Genomic DNA, 20,028 nt, shown 5'->3' with positions numbered 1-20,028 from the left:
AGAAACTTTCCACAGAAATTGGTGACCTCTTACACTGCAATAGAATCAAGGCTCCTGCTTTCACAGTGCTTAATTATTTAGTCTCTATTTATATTTCTTTTTTTTTTTTTCCTCTTGTCTAGAAAAATGAAGCCCCTTCCTTGTAGAAATAGTTTCACTGTTTATCAGATCTCATTGTGTTAAGCTCCCGGTTTTGACTTTTCCATTAGATAATTAATACAGTGTCTTTGTGACCATATTCTAATTGTCAGCAATAAATAAAAACTATTCATATAACTGTATTCTTTTGTAATGAATTGTACATTCCATGGAAATATTATGAGAAATCACAAGAGTGAGGAAAGTTCTTTTTCCTCCATTTCACAAGCTTGTTACCTAAAAAAGTAGAACATTTCCTCCATTGTTCATTTAATTTCTGTATTTTGTGACACCTGTAACTCTGTGAATGGGGAGGAAAAAAGCTTATGAAGGCTGGAAGAAGTAATGTTTGGGGACCATGACAACAATATTTCTGTAGCCCGTGGGCATAGGCCTGTCACAGAGTAGACAACACGTGTACATATTCAAATCAGTAACTTAATTCCTATGTAACACAACAGAGGCCCAAGCACCACAAAGCATGGGGACAGTCCTGCATTAATATGGCAGTCCAGCAACACAGTGTAACTAACACCTTTTTCCCCACCAGCATAAGGTCACTGGAGACAAGGACACATTTGTCTTCAAACCTTCCCAATGTAACTCGTTCACAGGCAGCCCCTACTCCGCACCTCTGTCACAGCATTTGCATACAGATGCCTCTTTTGTAGGTTCCCAATCCTAATGTTGCCAGGTACCAGGTCTCACCTGAAACGCACTTTCATGTAGCCTTAAGGATTCTCTATTACTGCAGGCAATGTAGCCTCTCCAGGGACTGGTATGAAAGCTAATGACTGACAGGGCACAGTAACCACCTGGCCACACTTCAGAAGTAGCATGTGAGGCAACAATGGTGTACAAACAGCTCTGCCAAGCCTGAAAATTTACATTTGTTGTCTGACTTATAAAATGCTTAAAGCAGAACTAGTAAGGCCAAAATTCTGAACCACAGAGCTGTCAGGAGTTCAATATGGACATCTTTTGTCTTACAGGTGATAATATTTCAGTCTGACACATCCAGACATGATCACAAATTCTTACTGAAAAGAATACACAAGAAACCATAACCATTAGATTTCTTTTTTAAAAATACATTTAAAGTGCAGGTAATTAATTTGCCTTTTTGGTTGCCAGCAATCTTGATATGAATGTGGAAACAAAACAGAAAACAGACAAAAAAAGACACAATGTAGAAGTGTAGAGGTGAGGAAAATAAGGGATCACTCCTTCTCCCCTACTCCTCAGTCACAGTCCGTTGAAAGTTCAGAACAGCGTGCAACCTCCTCTCAGGACAAATTGGCAGGAAATGCTTCTAGGTAAATTGTGACACAGGATAAGGGAGGAGGGAGCATGAGGGAGCTTCAAGAGTGGAGAAAAGTGTGTTTGTAATTAGAGTGGGCAGGGCTCATGCCAGAAGAACAGCTCTGTAGCTTCCTCCAGGGCCCAAGTCAAGATGTCATACCAAATAGCTACAGAGAAACTATGTACATATATTATGAATGCCAAACTATAAAGAAAAAAATATTAAAAGCAGAGGCAGCCATTAAACACTGCTCTGTACTTAACAGAAATCCCTGATGCACAGGTGACTGCATAACAATAACTTCTGTGTGGGATGTATTGCTTCTTATTTAAGAAATGCATATTATAGGTAATCATATTAGGAACAGATAATGAGAACATCACAACTCTGTATGCTTCCAAGAAAGAACGAATTATATGCAGTCACGTGAAAGATCTTCAGGCAGACCTGCCTTAAAAAAAAAAAAATAAAGTGCTTTATGCTATGCAAAGTTATGATGCTACTGAGGGACACTAACACTAATATATTACAAATCTACTTAGATCACTCCAGGTCCCATACATCCATGTTGTATGATATGTATATTTGTCTATACCTGCCCTCTGTACATACAGCCTCCAAAAACCTAAACTGACACAAACCAAACCATCCAAAGTGAAGTTTCTTCTGTCTACGTAAGACTGTGTTTCCTTCATTAGATCCATTTTGGAATGTTTTCCTCTCTTAGTAGTTAAGACACCAAGATACTGCTTATCATCTTTCCTCAGCTATTCACCAGTTTTAAAAAAGCATAATTAGGTTCAAGATTGTATAATTAAAGCAGTCATAAATAGATGCTCACATAGGACTTTACTACAAAAACAGTAACTAGCAACCACAGGCCACACCCAGCTTGTATAAAGTCTAGTTTATGTAGCAAAGTCAAGAGTCCTAAGGCTTTCATTACTGGTGCTGGTAGAAGAGGATTCAGAATGTTCTCGCACACTTTTGTATCCGTAACCTGAACTATGCACAACTGTGGAAAAAGAAGAAACCTTATGGCGGGTAAGTTAAAAACAGCCTGATTGCTCCTAGCATCACTCTTCCAATACAGATGAGTGACATTTGCTGAGGAAACAGGATAAATTACATTTAGTTGTTGTCTTGGCAATTTAGTCCTTTTTAGGTTAAATGTATTTATGGGTTATTCTACTAGAACTGATTTTCTTTTTTTCTTTTTTTTTTTTTTTTAAATATCATGGGTCTTGAACATATTCTTTTTTCCTGTAACACATAAAAATAGAGTAAGAAAATATTTTTCTATCTTATCCATTAACTACTCTATACAGTACTTTTGCAGCCACCTAATCAACACTGTTGGCTAGTGATTTGGGCATCAAACTGCCACACAGAAGTCCCAGGGTCTAATCCCTCTCTGATATCAAATTGATGTGTGGCCTCAGACGGGTCACTTGATGGCCTCTGGACTCCCATGTTCACCTCCCTAGAGAGTAGCTATGTTAGCCTGTGTGCTGCTTTGTCAAATCATAGAATCATTAAGGTTGGAAAAGACCCTTAAGATCATCGAGTCCCACTGTTAACCTATCACTGCCAAGCCCACCACTAAGCCATGTCCTCAAGCACCACGTCTACCCGTCTTTTAAATACCTCCAGGGATGGAGACTCAACCACTTCCCTGGGCAGCCTGTTCCAGCGCCTGACTCCCAGTATCTATGTGTTACATTGCACTTGCTCTTGCTCTCATGCTTACTGGAAAGATCTCTAGTTAGAAAGATGTGTCATATAATACACACACACACAGAGTCTATCTACAATTTAGCCTAAGGATTTTTTTCTGTTATAGCTTCAGCTTTCTGTCAGAGGCAATAAGAACCCTGTGTGCATAACGATCAGCATTTTCAGCAGTGATCACTGATTCTGCAGACTTTTGCTTATGAGCATGCTCCCAATATCTATCCATTACAGGATAAACACCCAAACAAATTTTTCAAAGTTTGTCCAATTGTACATTGACAAGATTATTGAACATACGTTTTTCCAATAGAGGGATACTGAAAGCACAAAAAGAAATTATAAGATTTGAATTGAAACCGTGAAGATCAAAACAAGGAAAAATTTGAAGTACACATGGACAAAAGACTAGTATGAGGCTTTATTGTGCTCTTGCCCCACATATAAACCATTTTTTGCTGATCTCCTGCACGTAGTCACTAGAAACGCCTGTGTAACCATGGACTTTGCAAGGCAAACCAAACTATTAATGCAGTAAATTCTAAGAGCTAACCAATGTTAGCCACTGCCTTCTTTATCCTTCCTACTTCTCCAGGTGTCCCCTCTTACTCTGTTGTACATCTTGTCTCTGCCTGTGACATTCCACTCTGAAAGTCTTAGCAGCGCTGTTTAGCTCCTTAAACGTCAAAGTCCCACTAGTATCAAACCCATGTCTCAGTTGCTGTTAAACCCTACATCTGCTACATTTTTATTTGCAGACATGCAAAATGCTCTTATCTTCATCACTGCACAACTAATGACGCTCACGGTCCCCACCTTGAAGAGCTTGGACATTTAGCTTGCACAGTTTCAGGGTGCACAGTGGTAGGATATACATGGGTAAAGGGTTGCAAGGCTAACTTATTTTCAAACTCTGAGGCGAAGTGCCCTTCAGAAACACGTTCTAATTAGCTCTAAGTTACAGGACGATGTTAGGAATGCTGTTTTCTGTATGTCCTTTTCAATTAAACATATTTAAGTTAGGAAAAAAAAGTGATGATGCAAGCCAGAAACTTTCTAGGCATTTTACATCATGTGACTCAAACATCACACTCCTATCAATGGATTTTTTTTTTCTCCAGGTGACATACCTGAAACAAGACCCTTCACTTAACTGAAAATACTCAAATATGTTTATGCCCACTGACTACAGGAAAGCAACTTGCTCCAGGCCCTTACTGCAGCCTCAGAACTGCGTGTGCATACTCACGTTTCTTCCAAAAAGCTGAAAAATGAGTATAATTATGATTACATCAAGGCTTCACAGAATATAATTCTGCTGCAAACACAGCAGAAAACTCAAATCCCACCCTCTATTTCTATAGCAGAACCTTATGGATTCCCTCACATATGAGCTTCATTCCAAGTGATTCAAGGTGGTGCTAAACCAAGTCCTGTATCTTAGTTCAGTGAAATGATGGAAGTGTTGCTTTTACAGCAACATTAGTCTGCAAAGGGTTAACATGCTCTAGTTGTGGCAGGACATTTTCTTCATGTGAAATTCCTCTGGAATATCATACTGGGAAAGGGCACTTCTCAAACATGTGTTCATAGAGGGATCTGTATTTTTTCTGCCTTGTTTTTGTTTGTTGTTTTGTTGTTGTTGCTGCTGTTTTAATTGATTGAGGAACATGAAAGGTTGAAAGCTTTTGTAATCTGTGCTTCAGTGTCCCATTTTCAATAGTGGGTAACCTATCATGATACAATAGAGCAACCTGTAGTACTGCCTCAAGGTACGCCACTCCTAATCCTACCATCTGTCCTCTGTTGGTTATCTTTTTCCAACAGAGTGTGAAATAACACCCAGCTTCAAGCAACAAGACTGAAAATTAACTGAGATACGTGATATGCGAGAAGATAATGTGCAGGTTTGACAATGAAGATACTAGCCTTCTATTCATCACCTGTCATACAGTGTTTCCAGGATCAGGCATGCACTTGCTCATGAGAGCAAGTCTAATACTTCTTTTTGTGCATCTGTAAAGCATTCTGGGAACTAGAGATCCCCATAGAAAAAGAGGATGAACATGGTGGAATAGAACAGTCTCTTCAAACTTTAACAAAGTCTTCTCTAAATACAATAGGGTTTTGATTTCTTTTTTTTTTTTTTAAGACGAATTCTCTGAATGGGTGTTTTTTTCTGTCTCTGAAAGACGGTTGCAGAAAAGATATTTTAGCTGTTCCTCTAAGTTGTTTATTTTGCAATTTTTAATAACAACAGTGGATTTTTCTGTTTTCCTAGAGCATACAACTCCAGCTATATATAATAAAATTACTACATGAGACAAGCTGAAAAGATAATAAGTTTGAAGGAGCAATTTTTTTTAATTAGCTCGCCTTGTGTCTTTCTAGCTCTGAAAATAGCAAATGTCAATTGGCAATCCAAACTAAATAAAGCTGCACACCACACCTCTGATTACAGCAGCACAGAAGCAATCTTGAGGAGAGGACAGGCCTTCAATATCACCCTGAACCTCCAAACAACAGTGCAATCTGGGGACAACTTCGCCTTTATTGCAAGCACAGGTAATTTCCTCATGGCACTCACCTCACATCCAAGTCACTCCAGCTCCAAAACACCAGTGCCTTACAGCTGTGTGTGGTCCATTCCTGAATCATTAAGGTTTGTCCTGTATCATTCAGGATTCATTGTCCTTTTAGGCTTAGGAGCTCCCATTTTAAAGTTCAATCTGTACCTTAAGGCAATAGACAGTTAAAGTAATAATTAATAGCAAGGTAGGGGCCATCCACATTCTAAAAACAAGCCTATATCTCTGCTCCTAAGGACCTACCTGCAATATTGCAAGTTGTCTTCGTTTTGTGGTCCCTGAACATTTTGCAACTCAACCTCTCACAGACCATCATCCCCCATTTGTCTCCTCTCCTGGCTCCCTAATTCACCTGTTTAAACTCCCCTTGATTAACTTAATGTGTTCCCTATTACTAGAACAGTCTACATGACCCCTCCCATTCATAAGACTCCTAGCTGTATCTTCCCAAAAGGCTTCTCAAAAAAAATTCTCCAGGCAGCTGCTAACTGTTAATGAAATGTGTATTAAAATGTGTGGTCCATCCTGCCTACAAATTTTTGAACTGTTAGGTTTTCAGGACAATAGGCTTGCCTCCTCACTTGTCTAGAATGATTATGGTCATTATCACCTTTATTGGGTCATGCACACAACACAGAGGGCTGCATAGTACGATTCTACAGATTGGAGCACAGCTAGTTTACAGGGAATAAGCATTTGTTTTAATAAGCCACAATCTTTCAATGTAGTCATTAAAAAAAATATGGAATTGAGATCATCACTGACCCCAAGTTTGTCACCCACAGCTGTCATTCAGAATTTCTGTCCCTGTTCCCTCTGGCAGGACCATCTCCAGCAGAATCACAGCAGACCAAGGCCATATTTAAACTTTCTGAGGAGTGTGCTAGTGGCTGGAGTGCAACCCAAGAGCCCAGTGAGCCTGGCTGCATGAACTTCACAATATTCAGCCCAGCCAATGCTGTCATTGGACGATATAAACTCGAACTCCAGATTGTTTCTGGGAACAAGGTCTCTTCAACACTCCTGGGCCAGTTTGTGCTACTCTTCAATCCCTGGTGTCCAAGTATGTTTTGGTGTATCATGTCCTTCAAATAACTCATTGTCTCAGTCAGGAAATCTGGGTGTCACAGTAAAGCATGTACCTGACACACACAGCTAAAGAAAGTTTTTTTTTTTGGTCAACATCAAGGACCAAGTTTTTGCCCCTTCTTCAGTGCTGCAATGCATCAAAGATCCAGCCTCTTGCTTGTAGAATAAAAAATCAGAGGCAGGAAATATTCCAAATATTTATTCTATAATTTTTTTTCCCTCTGATACTTGTGTTCAGTTGTAAACCAAGCAACATCTACCAGTAAGACACATACTGAGATTAGTGAAGGGACAGAAGCATAGTCAGTTCCCCTCAAAGTAACCATGCTTATTTTATTCACTCTAAATGATTACAGAGGTATAGCAGGGAGTCCTAAGCCTGAATGCACAGGCAGCCTGATCTGTTCCCTAGAACTCCCCTTGAAGTGAGGTTTTTAGTTACAGCAAAACAACTTTCAGCCAGCATGTCTCATTCTGCTTCTAGATGATGATGTCTATATGGCTAATGAAAAGGAGCGACAGGAGTATGTCCTGAATGATAGTGGAATCATATTTCAGGGACTGGAAAAATATATTCAACAAGAAGCTTGGAACTATGGACAGGTAAACAGCATCACCTATTCCAGAACTTTGAAAATAAGAACAGTGGGTAAATAGGCTCTTGAGGAGAGAGAATCACTATCTCATAGTATAAGAGTTCAGTATTCCTCTCTCACTTATGATTTTCTTGCAGGTATATGTCTCACTTATCAATACATTACAGCAGCATCAGGATCATTTCCCCTGTCTGGCATGTGCTAATACAGAAATAAAAGAAACAAAGCACAATTTTAGTTTTCTTTTGCCTATTACACAAACTGGCAAAATTCTACTTGTTTCTTGACTGTTGTAAAGGGCAAAGGAAACCATTCCAGTATTAACCTCTAGGTATTGTGAGGCTATACATCTAAATATTTATACGGTTGATTCAGTCATGGGGCAGAGGACACTAAAAAGGATATCCCAAATCTACTCAACTGAAACAACTCAAGTTGGAATTTTTGAAAATCAGTTTGTCCTTCTAAGCATAACTGCTAGAAATACAGTCATAACTACAGCCCATCTGTAGTCACGTAGCTATTCTGCAACTTGTTGGGCCAGTCAAAACCATTCCTGACCACTTCGTGCCTTACAACTGCACCAGCAGTTGCACAGACAGCATTTCTATCAGTCTTCCTGATCACTGTGGCTACTTTTACGCTAATAAATGAAACAAGGCCAGATCTGCTTTCCATCTCAGAGGTCAAGTGGCGTCCTTGACTGAGCACATCCATATAGCATAGCCCTTTGGCATTCTCTGGGCCCAACACAGTGTCTCTGTGACCCTAATCCACAATAATGATTTCTGTGGGTTTCCTTCAGTTCAGATCATCTGATATAAGGTGAAGACAGCCCATTAGAGTGAAGATTTCATAACAGAAGGGTACTTGTAGGGGCATGACAGGATGCGGGAGGGTGTGAAGCCTGCTGAGCCAGACCTGGAGTGGTCTTGTCCGTTCCGCCAGGCCACGTAATGTCTTAGTGAATGCTAGTAGCTATGGCCCCAAACCATGCTCATAAACATGCTGTCTTTAAAATACTATAGAGAGTCAGTAGCCTAGTGCTTATGCTTTCTTCTTGGTCCTATTTTCTTTAACAGTACAGAAAATGCCTATATTACCAACATCATCCTATTGTGCTAGGAGAAGGAAAATAGGTGGGGATTTTATCCTTGGGTTTATTTATGAAATTAGCCTTTAATATATCGCTTCTTTTGATTTCAGTTTGAAGAGGATATCCTTGATATTTCTCTGGCTATACTGGACCGAAGCCTGAACCACCACCAAGATCCAGCTGTTGATGTATCCAACCGAAACAATCCTATCTATGTGAGCAGGGTTATCAGTGCTATGGTAAAGTGATCGATTAGTTACAGCTGTACAATGCACCTACTAACAAAAACCCCAATATTTTATTGTGAATGCCTCAATGTTTTGCAGGAGTAGCTAACTTTTCTGCAAAAAATAGCTACAGAAGAGGTAAAATGGAGATTTATTCTCAAGGAAAAATACCCCAAAAGTTTAATTTACCTTCTTCCCAAAAGTATGCTCATAACTGAAGGAATGTTTCCAAGAATTTTTGGGGAACTCTGAATCTCAGATGTGTTCTCCTAACAGATTTTCAGTCCATTAGATCTTTTCACTAATTTGGAAAGCCTGTGTCCATTCTGAAATAATTTGCTAATTTTTTCAAACACCGAGAGAAGCATGAAATATTTTGGAAAATCAGTGTTGGTATGGTTGCATTTAATGTGTGTATTTAGTATTCCTCACTTAAGAGGGATTCGTTCAGTGAAGCCTGTATGCATTTCCTTCAACAAATAGTTACATCTTCTCAACACCCCCCCCATCCTCACAAACATATCAATGCACAACTAGGCAACTGAAAAGTTTTCCATTTTATAAATAATACATGCCTTACCACATTCCTTATCTGAGACTCCTCCTTTATAGCTGTGATCCTTTTCACCCTTTTAGACAGCACTCACTTTAGGTAATTTCAACTTCAACATGAAGTAAATAACTCTACTTAGATGTACAAAATTACTAAAAGTACAAATACTTATGAAAAAAAAAATCATTAAAAAAGCACTTACTGTTTTCTGTACCACCATACATGACACTTAAACAGGCCTCTAAAATGGATGTGCACAAATATATGCAAGCACATCTAACAAGTTTGATCAAGCTATATGTACTATATGCACATTAGCAACAAATGCACATTCAGAGAAAATATGTACTTCTTGAGGCTTCCATATAAATCACTTGAGAACATGAACCAATACCGAATACACAGTGTAACAGTATAATGACATACAAGGAGGTGAACTTAATGAAACAGAGAAAATGTAAATAGGCTGGCAGTCAGTACATTTCGGAATATTTGTACCAAAAAGCAAGGCAATTTTGAATCACCAGACTCTACAATCTGATCTGGGTTTGATGCAACTGTTGCACTTGAGCAGACAAAATTCTGTCTAAGATTCGAATACTATGTCCCACCACTCAGCCAATGAGAACAGTGGTACAAACAGGGTCATTTCTGCCTATTTCCCTCTCTCCCTTTTTCTGTAAATATTTTAATTCTCTCATGAGAAGGACTCTTTCAGGTTAACAGCAATGATGAAAAAGGAGTAGTGCAAGGGAAGTGGAATGGAAAGTACTGCTCAGGAACCAGCCCCTTGCAGTGGAGTGGAAGTGTGACCATCCTTCGAAAGTGGTACAGGGGGAGATACAAACCTGTCCGGTATGGCCAGTGCTGGGTCTTTGCAGGAGTAATGTGCACAGGTATACACAAAGGGATGAGGAATGCTATCAGAAAGGAAGCTTACTAGAATTTCTGTAGCTTTAATTTTGTGGCGTTATTGTTGAGGCTGTTTAAGCTTTGACAGACAGAGTGAAGAACTTATGCTCTCCATGCATGAAGGGTTATTTTCTTCTATTTTAAACAGCCATAGGTTGTAATACTGCACCCGAGTTTTGTGAGTCACCAAACAAAAATGCAAAGAGGTTTGCCATTCTGGGCTGGTGAAAAGAGCAAGGTTTCCTGTTTCAAAGCTAGGATTCAAAGAAAACCAGTGCTCTTTTAAGTCTGTCTCCTCACAATGCCAGTTTTCTACTGTTGTGTCATACCTACTGGTGACACAAAAACAAATCACAATTTTGAGGACCTGTAAAGGGAGCTGCAAGTCAGGAAAAGAGTTTCATCCCAGCAGTTTCCATTCAGAGCTGCTCTGAAAAACAGGAGTCACTTTGGGGAAAATACAAAGGAAAAATAATGCAATCAAGAGGTATGTCTCAGAGAGGAAGAAGAAAAAGAAGCAGGTAACAGAGAAACAAACACAGGGAAAAAAATGGGAAGGAGAACAGGACAAAGAATGAAAGATGAAAATAAATGGGTGACTCTAACTCTTCTTAAAAAGAATATGGCAGCTAAGAATGTCATGTGAGTGGAACTGTCTTCTAAGCAATTGTGCACAATGACTGTGACTTGCATCATATCTGAGAGCAAAGTTTCTGAGCATTTGTTTCCCCACTGAAAACATATACACTAGACTGCTTTGCCAAGAGAAAGAGAAAAATACTTTCTAAATGTCTGTAAAATAGGTTTACAGCACTTTCATGGTATTCTGTATTGCAGTTCTGAGATCCTTGGGAATACCTACTCGTGTTATTACAAACTTCAACTCTGCCCACGACAGGAATATAAATCTGAGTATTGATAAGTACATTGACATTTCCGGAAAGACCCTGCACTTGACTGAAGACAGTGTGTGGTAAATATAATTTTTTCCTTAATATTTCTTCCATTATATTCTCCTCTAATTAAAAGATCTAGAATCATGCTCCTGAAAAACATCCCCAACCTCATGCTCCCAGTGATATAAAACCCTATACCAAAGAATCAACAGAGCAGAGTGTTCAGAAATGCAATATGTAGTCAGTGTCATCAAATTATGCTTTTGACAAACAAGTGCATAGAAACTATCACAGTGCACCTGTGTGTTGTACCACATGCATCAGTGTTTCAGTCACTGAGCACCCTATACCATGTGGACTGAATGGGACAAGGGTGACATGAAGTAGAAAGTAACTGTGAATTAAATACCAACAGATAGCAATGTGTGCAGGAGACCTTTGGCTGTACAATATGTTGTTCTGGAATGTCCAGAATCGAGTACTTGACTCTGCAATAGATTATTTCCCTTTTAACATTATTTTTTTCATAACATCCCAACATTTCTCAGAGATCTGAACACAAAAAGCTGGCAAAGAAGGGGAAAGAGGTACTCAAGAAAGGAGTCAGCAGCTGGTCTCTCCATAGAGGAGTTTTCATTCACCTGATTAGGGTTATTTCTTGCATTGCACCAGAAATGTATCAAATCTTTCAATATAAAATTAATTGTATGAATCAGGGATTCCCTATTCTATCTCCCTTACAGGAATTTCCATGTCTGGAATGAAAGCTGGTTCATTAGAAGAGATCTTGGCTCTTTTTATGATGGATGGCAGGTTCTGGATGCAACACCCCAGGAAAGAAGCAAAGGTAACACCGTGGTAAATATAAAAAGCTGTAGATATTGTTACTGCTAAAGATTGCTACTGAAATTTCAGGACAACTCTCTTCTATCTAGTCCCTGTAGATGTAGCACTAATTCAGATGCACAGGAAAAGCAATACCCACATCATTCTTCAGTAGGTTGCTTTTCTGTCAGCCTCTGGATTGCCTGCCAGCATGCGAATTCTTACTTTTTTTGATCTTCTGCCTTCACAAAAGCCAGCACATCTTAAGTTCACTTATCTCACCCTTGCTTGTCTTAGCTCCTAACATTACACAGATTCATAAAATTAATGACATAGAATGACATAGAATAACTAAGGTTGGAAAACACCTTTAGAGTTTGTTTATTCCAACCCCCTGCTCAGCACAGGGTCAATTAGAACAGGTTTCTCAGGACCATTACCAGTTGGGTTTTAAATATTTCATAGACTCCACAAACTCTTTGGGCAAACTGCTGCAGAGTTTGACCACCCTCATAGAAAAAGGTTTTTTCTTATGTTTAAATGGAATTTTCTGTGTTTCAATTTGTGCCCACTGCCACTTGTCCTTTCACTGGATATCACTGAGGAGAGTCTGATTCTGTCCTTTTTACACCCTCCCATCAGATATTTATACACATTGATAAGATTCCCCCAAGCCTTCCTTTCTCCAGGCTGAACAGTCCCAGTTCTCATCCCTTAATCACTTTTGTGGCCCTTTGCAGGACTTGCTCCCATATGTCCATATCTTTCTTGTACAAGGATCCCAGAACTGGACACAGCACTGCAGATGTGGTCTCACCAGTGCTGAGTAGAAGGAAAGGATCATGTCCCTTGACCTGCTGGCAACGGTCTTCCTGATGTAGCCCTGGCTGTTGGCTTTCCTTGCTGCAAGGGCACATTGCTGGCATTAGACACATTTGCTGGCTTGCACTGGACAGATTTACCAGCAAAACAAATTAGAACCCCTTTTAGTAAGATGTTAAGTAAAGACTTCAGGGCTTACAGTCACAGGGTTGAACCAAACAGTTTACAACAGAAAATAAAATATGCCCCATGACTCTACCCTATGTTTTACAGGACACACTGGAATAGGTAGGAAGATATTTCATATGATGTGTCTGTGGCATGCAACAACATGGCATATATGTGCAAAGCTACTTGAAAGAAGCCCCAAACTGTTCTCTGGTTCTCAAACCAAGTGACATAGAATGGCTTTAGTTCACAGCACTGAACTCCCCCTCCCAGACCAAAATAATAGCAGAGCCTGCTGGGAACAAACCCTGGTCTGTCCTGTTCCCTGAATTCTTCACAGCCACTGTCTGAAAGATCACTCATTGACAAAGGGAAAAAAAAAAAACACATTAAGAAGCTTGCTAGCAAGTAAACATTGTGGATGACCAATGGCCAGCACTTGGGTTCACACTTCGGCTCTGGTTTTACTTACTAATACAGACACAACTTCATTGATCTTGTTTGATGACTTCCATCAAAAGATTCATTTATTTGGCCATTTAAAACCCACCAAACTCCAGATAAACTGCTTCTCATTCCCCACTACTAAGTTTACCAAATTTAGCTTCCAGGTTGTTCTCAATGCCTATACAGCATTGATAACTCACATGTCATAAGTCTGATTGTACTTCTGACTCGGCTCCCATCCTCTCCTCTCCTTTCACTAGACAGCTTAGCATACAGCCTTGCAAGCTTTGGAGGGTTAGAACATTTCACGTAGCACACATCATAAGAAGTGTTAGCTCTCCCTACACATTATTAGCCTTACAACCTCCTCTGTGCTCCTACCTTTTGATAGAAAATGCATGTGGAATCTCTGGACATGCTGTTACACAGGTGTAGAAACAATGCACTTTATCCAAACATGTCTTTGAAGTGACTACCTCTCCCTCTTGCTGTCAGCATGAGGATTTGTGTTCTTTCACAACAGGTAGTCATTTAACTTCTCCCTTTCTCTAATACAGGCATATATCAGTGTGGTCCTGCCTCCACTAGAGCCATTAAGGAAGGGGATGTGAACCTGGATTATGACAGCTCATTTGTGTTTGCAGCAGTGAATGCTGACTATATTACTTGGATTCACTATAGCAGCAAAAGAAAAGAGAGAATTTATTCTGATACTAGGAAGATTGGAAAATTTATCAGCACCAAAGCAGTGGGCACCAACTCCCGTGTGGATGTCACTGCTAATTACAAATATCCAGAAGGTAAATTCTTTATTACAGTTGTCTTGCCACTGATGGTCAGAAGTGAAAAGAATTTAGGCCTTTGTTGGATTGAGCATTGACTTAATTTCTTTACTTCTGGAGCAAAATATTCGCAAATTTTCAAAGTCTTAGGGCTTGTTGTCAGCTGATAGTGATTCAATATAGCCTTTGTGGCCCTTGATGAAATACTAATGTATTCAATACAAAGTCAAAGCTACTTCTGTAAAACATTCTGTCCCTGCTGTTCTGATCAGCTGGTGAGAGTATTTCTGTTATGACATGCAGCAATAGCCATTCTGGAGAGTTGTTTGGGGAGAGTTTCTGCAAAATGATTTTTTCACCCTTCTTAATTTCAGAGGAGATGGCAATTGCCCCAGCTTATGCAGAACCAAGCTCTCTCAGGAGTTATCTTTCTACTGCTCACAGCTTCTAAGAGGTGCCCATGAACAGCCAGCTAGAGCTGACAGGCAGGTTTTACTTTCCAGACCTCGTGGCCATGCATATTTATTTGCTTTTGTGTCAAAATTAGCATTTAGGTTAGACCTCACTTTCTCTTGTGTACCCTTGCCCTCCTCAGCTTTCCTAAACCATATTTACTGAGAGCAATTATGGCTCCATTGAACTATATCCAGCATGCATGAGATCTCTGACCATGTTATCTTTCCAAGCAGGATCCTTGAAAGAAAGGCAGGTGTATAAAAAAGCACTGAAACTGCTTGGTGTGAGAAGCACTGGAAAAAGAACCAAAATTACAAGACCTAGAAGACAATCTTCAGTAGCATGGAGACAAAATATGACACAGCCTGCACAAAAACCCAGTATCTCAGGGAAGCTGATCCTTGATGCATCTCCTGTAATTGGCCAGGATATCCTGCTTACCTTGGCACTCAGGAACTTGATCTCAGATTCCAAGACCATAAAGGTTAAACTGAGGGCTTCAGCCATTCTCTACACAAGAAAACCAAAGGCAGAGATTTTGCAGTTGTCCAGGTCTATTAAACTTGGATCTGAAGAAGGTAATTTTAATTTTATTACACCTTACGACAAGATGTAGCTTTAGTTTGTGGCAAAATCACATAGAAATAATGAATGGCTCAGGAAGTGCATGACCTGCAAACGGTTGGAGCTTAAGGCTATTCAGGGGAAGAGAAACATATGTATTTGCCCTGTCTTAAGCATTTGCTTTTGGGCACTGTCAGAAAGGATACTGAGCTGAGTGACCTTTTGTCTGACCCAGCACAGCCACTATTAGCTCTATATTATGACCTTTTTTGCTAAGAAAGAACAACTAAGAGACATAACACTGGAGACTACTCAGCTACCAGCTCCCCATAAGCAAAGTATAAAGACAGATTAAAGGCGGAAACATAAGCCTACGTCTTTTGCAGCAGTAGGGCAGTAACTACAGACTGTAGTAAGAGCTACACTACCTGCAGATAGTGGCCTTTGCCCTGCTTTTATAGGGACAGTGCTGAAAAATGAGATGTGTAGCACAGATGAATATAACTACTCTCTCAAGCTAATACACAACACATTATAACTCTTTCCACCGTTTGAGCAGTAGATGAATGTTTTTTCTCAATGTACTGAGATCCATTGCCTTCCTTACTGACACAGAGGCTCTGACTGTGCACCCTCTTTAAGGCAGAGGCTGAACAGCTGCATCAGCAAGGGCATTTAAAGCAATCCATCTTTTCACTTCTGCCTTCTTTGCAAGGAAGGAGCATTAAATGCCCAGCTTCAGACAAATGAAAAAACCACCAGCAGGGGTTGCCACATATATCCATCCTCAGAACTGTCCATCTACCGAACTATACCTGATCATTTAGTGTTTGATGTGAATGTACGTAGAAGTCACCTATGAGCATCATTGCTGTCTATTGGCTGTCAACACCCACAAATGGACAGCCCCAGGGTGATAGCATCCTTACTCCTTAAAATACACATCTATTACAGATAGCTGGTACTTAGACACAGAAAAAAAGAAGAGGGGGAAATTCTGTTTCTATTTCCATTCCAGTGAAAGAGATTTCATTCAAGATCTCCTATTCCCAGTACAAAAACTCTCTGATGGATGACAGGAAGATCCTAGTGACTGCTCTGTGTGAAATCAAACCGGGAGCCTCACTTCTGGTGGAGAAGGATATTGTACTTCAGGATCCTTTACTCACCATCAAGGTAAAAGCTAATCCCCTTTGCGTCCCTAGACAGGTATGTCGAGAAGAAGCAACTAGAATCCTTACTCCATCTACTCCTCAAGGGAAGGAGTGTGGGAAGTGAAATCATGCCTGAGAGTGATTTGATCTTGTTCCTCTAGTAATAGGCCATATGACACAAGTGAAATGAAATACACTAAGGAAAAGCAAACCTTTCCAAGGCATAGCTGTGCTATGGTATTCTTGCCAGTGCTTGTTGACAGGGCACTGATAAAGTTCTCAGTGTTATGAGGGTTACAAGGTAAACTTATCTCCAGAGAGACAGACAGACAAAGAGAAACAGAGAGAGACAGACAGAGAGATCTAGTCCATATTGAGGCCTCCACTTTTGTAAGGCAAGTCTGATTGTTCTTTTCCAGTTTATTCAGGAAGACTGATTTTTAACAAAGACATCTTCACTGACTAGCTGATAATGCCTGGGGCTGTGAGGCTCATTATTACTAATACTCCAGGAAGTTCTTTCACCTTATCAGGAAAAGTGGCGCTTTTCACCTTCTGTAACATCTTCCCAAATGATTAATAATTAGAACTGGAGGCTTTTTTTCCAGTTAAGACTGACTTCTGACAAATGTTGTACAATGGGTAAAAAGCAATTCTTGGTCTACAGGAAAGACCACAGAATATGCCTGCCCAGGGACAGTCCTCAGTTTGCATGGCCCATCACATCCAGATAAACTAGCTTAACTTGTTTTGCACAGTTGAGCACATTCACATGCTGTATCAGACAGGGGACCAAATGCTAGCTGCTTACTATACTGCAAACAACGTAGAGGGAGTATGACAATTTGCAGAGTCTTTCAGAGCCTCCAGACTAGATTAGCTATCCCAAACCACTCTGTCAGTAGCATACAGGAAAAGCAAGGTTACACACAGGAATAAAAAGTTTGGATTTTTGCAGGTCTGGTGATTTCTGAATACCAAGTTCTAGTGAGACTTTGTAAAAAGCCTTCTGTGCTGGATCATGCAAATACCAGAGTCAGTTTATATAGGGCAGGCACCTAAATTAAATTGATTCAATTCAGTGACTAAGTTTCAAGAAGGTTTTATGTTTCTGTTGATTGAAACTCCTGTATAAACATACAGTCAATAATAGAGAAATGCAATTGGCGTGCTGGACTTCTCCATTATGTTAATTAATGTTACATTGTCTACAAAGAAAACCAGATATGCCAATTCCACTTTATCTCAGTCAAAATAAGGTAATGAATATGTTTATTTGCTACTTGGCATTCTATTTTTTTCCCCTGAGATGCCACAATTCACCTGTCTCACACCTCCAATGTTTTCTAATCCTAAACCTTTCATTTAGCCTAAATAAAGCTAATTGACTTAAGCTCCCTACAGTAGTTAGCCATATATGCCAAGTTAATACTTGTATTCTCATTCTGTTCTCACTCTAATAAGTAGCAGATATTGTGTTATACATAACACCATACACTGACCTAGTTAAAAAGTTAGGACTAAATGGTAGATTCTACAGCAGTTTGTTCTTTCTCAGTCACGCTGGATGGCTGATTCAAGCCTGAACTCTGATGCCTAAAAATATGTACATATGCTAATTCCTGGCTCCTTCCTTCCTGTCCAGGAGATCCTAAGAGGCTAAGTGGTTTGCCATGGGAATGAAAAGAGAAAACCATGAGAAAGAAGTGAGACTAATGCAGTGGCTGAGCAGAATGTTTTCTCTCTGTAGGTCCTTGGTCCAACAGTGGTACACAAGGCTGTTAATGTGCAGGTCACATTTACCAACCCACTCTCTGAAGTGGTGACAGACTGTGTGCTGAGAGCAGAAGGTAGTGGCCTGCTCAAAGAGCAACTCAGAATCAAGTACGTAAATGCTATCTGGCTAATAACTCATTCACTTTGGTGGGAAATGTGGAATAAAAGTGGGTTTTTTAAAAAGATTCTGTCAACCTCATGACTTTTGTTTGCACAAACCTTGGACAAAATACCATCATGTCAGTACTCTCCATATACTAGTTGGAGTTTTTTACACTTCCTTTGCCAAGCTTTGAACTACAGAATGCTCAGGGAGTGGAGAGATGGCCTGTTTTTAATGACAGCATGTAAATCAGAGTGCTGTAGTTAGTGACTGAATTATATGAAGAGCAAAAATTTAAAAACTTTCTTCTTTTTGTGGTTTGCAAAAGGAAAACCAAACAATCCTTGAAGGATAAGAGAGAAAGTGACGACATCTTTTTTCCTTCAGATATTAAACTACTAAAAAGCCAAGACATTTGCTGTAGTGAAATGTCTTAAAAATGGGTCCACTGTTATCATAACAGTAAGAAATTGTTCTCCCATCTCCTCCATGGTTATTGTTGTAAAAACATTTTTAAAAGTCTCCAAAATATTTATGCTGGGGGAGTTAGCACCAAGAAACTGTGAGAGGAAAACAAAAAATAGCAAAAGATGGATAATGATGTGAATCACTAAGGCTTCATTTACACTGAATACAAAATTCAGGGCTAGATCGTGACCTTGAACCTTAAGTTGCCTTACCAGCATCGGTATTGTTCAGCTTCAGTACCTCCTTAAAGCAGAGAGGCCCTTTTCCCCCACTCCCTCTGTTTCCTGGTGCTACTATCAGTCTCCTTGTGTTGGACAGCCAAGAGTAATTTCTAACTATGGACATAAAATCAACAGGTAATTATATTCACCACACCAAAATACAGCACGAGCATATCTAGAGTACTATAAATGTTGTGAGTGTTGAGGGTAATACATACAGTTGGATTTGAGCTCTTCTGAAGATAACCTTTCTGATCATTCCTCTGGTGCTCAATACGTTTTGCCCTCATGATACAATCCCTAATTCTCTATCACAGGTTGAGAACTGCGACTATTCCACCACGTTCATTACAGCTTGATTAGTTTTTCAAGGATAGTGTTGTGGGCATTGTGAACATGGAAGGTTATGTTGACCTGTGCTAGGAGCATACAAACACAGCAGCCACTTACTCTGACTCTTCCTTTCCATACTGTCTTAGATTTGGGGACTCTGAAGAATACATAGCAAGAATTTTTCAGCTGCTTGAACTTACAAATTATTCTCTGTTTTAGTGTGGCAAGAATGTCCCCCATGGAGAGCTCAACAGTCCAATTTGAAATCATTCCCTACAAGAGTGGCACCAGGCAGCTTCAGGTGGACTTGGTTTGCATCCCTTTTTCAAACATCAAGGGATTTGTGATGCTTGATGTGGCTCCTGCTCAGTGATATAACCTGTACATCAGTTCAGTTTTGTCTCTGTTTATGAGACTGGTGCATTGTTCATATATTATTATTATTATACATTATTATGACACAGAAATGCACACTACTCAGCAAAAGTAAAGCAATGTAATATGAACAGAAATGAATAAAATGGTACTATACACTATGCTGTAAAGACAGTGTCACCTTTTTCATTCCCCAACCTGTTTTATGGACCTGCATGAATAGAATTACTAGTGGAAATCATTATATAATTTAACTTGAAGGGGAGGATCAAGTGTGATGGTTTTCAGCATTAGAGCCTGTAGCAAAGATCGCAGCTAGATTTCCAAGGAACACCATTTAAAATCACTAGTTTCGTAAGCTTCATTGAATATAATTTATATTCACTAAATATAAGTTTTATTCAG

The 20,028-nt window shown here is 39.7% G+C and overlaps 1 protein-coding gene across 1 annotated transcript; it reads left to right on the top strand.

Moving 5' to 3' along the window:
• Positions 1-2,478: 2,478 nt before the first annotated feature.
• Positions 2,479-19,621, top strand: LOC104018324 (protein-glutamine gamma-glutamyltransferase 6). Its single transcript, XM_009471452.1, has 13 exons — positions 2,479-2,485; positions 5,564-5,737; positions 6,584-6,823; positions 7,334-7,452; positions 8,652-8,780; positions 10,040-10,217; positions 11,071-11,206; positions 11,873-11,976; positions 13,949-14,191; positions 14,863-15,207; positions 16,212-16,369; positions 18,098-18,231; positions 19,468-19,621. The coding sequence occupies exons 1-13, from the start codon at positions 2,479-2,481 to the stop codon at positions 19,619-19,621; spliced, it is 2,121 nt and encodes a 706-aa protein (XP_009469727.1).
• Positions 19,622-20,028: the final 407 nt, after the last annotated feature.

The sequence above is a fragment of the Nipponia nippon genome, unplaced genomic scaffold (genome assembly GCF_047370975.1).
Source record: "Nipponia nippon isolate SJK-2023a ecotype South Korea unplaced genomic scaffold, ASM4737097v1 scaffold_13, whole genome shotgun sequence".
In the NCBI taxonomy this organism is placed as follows: domain Eukaryota; kingdom Metazoa; phylum Chordata; class Aves; order Pelecaniformes; family Threskiornithidae; genus Nipponia; species Nipponia nippon.
This window is presented reverse-complemented; position numbering and strand designations above follow the sequence as displayed.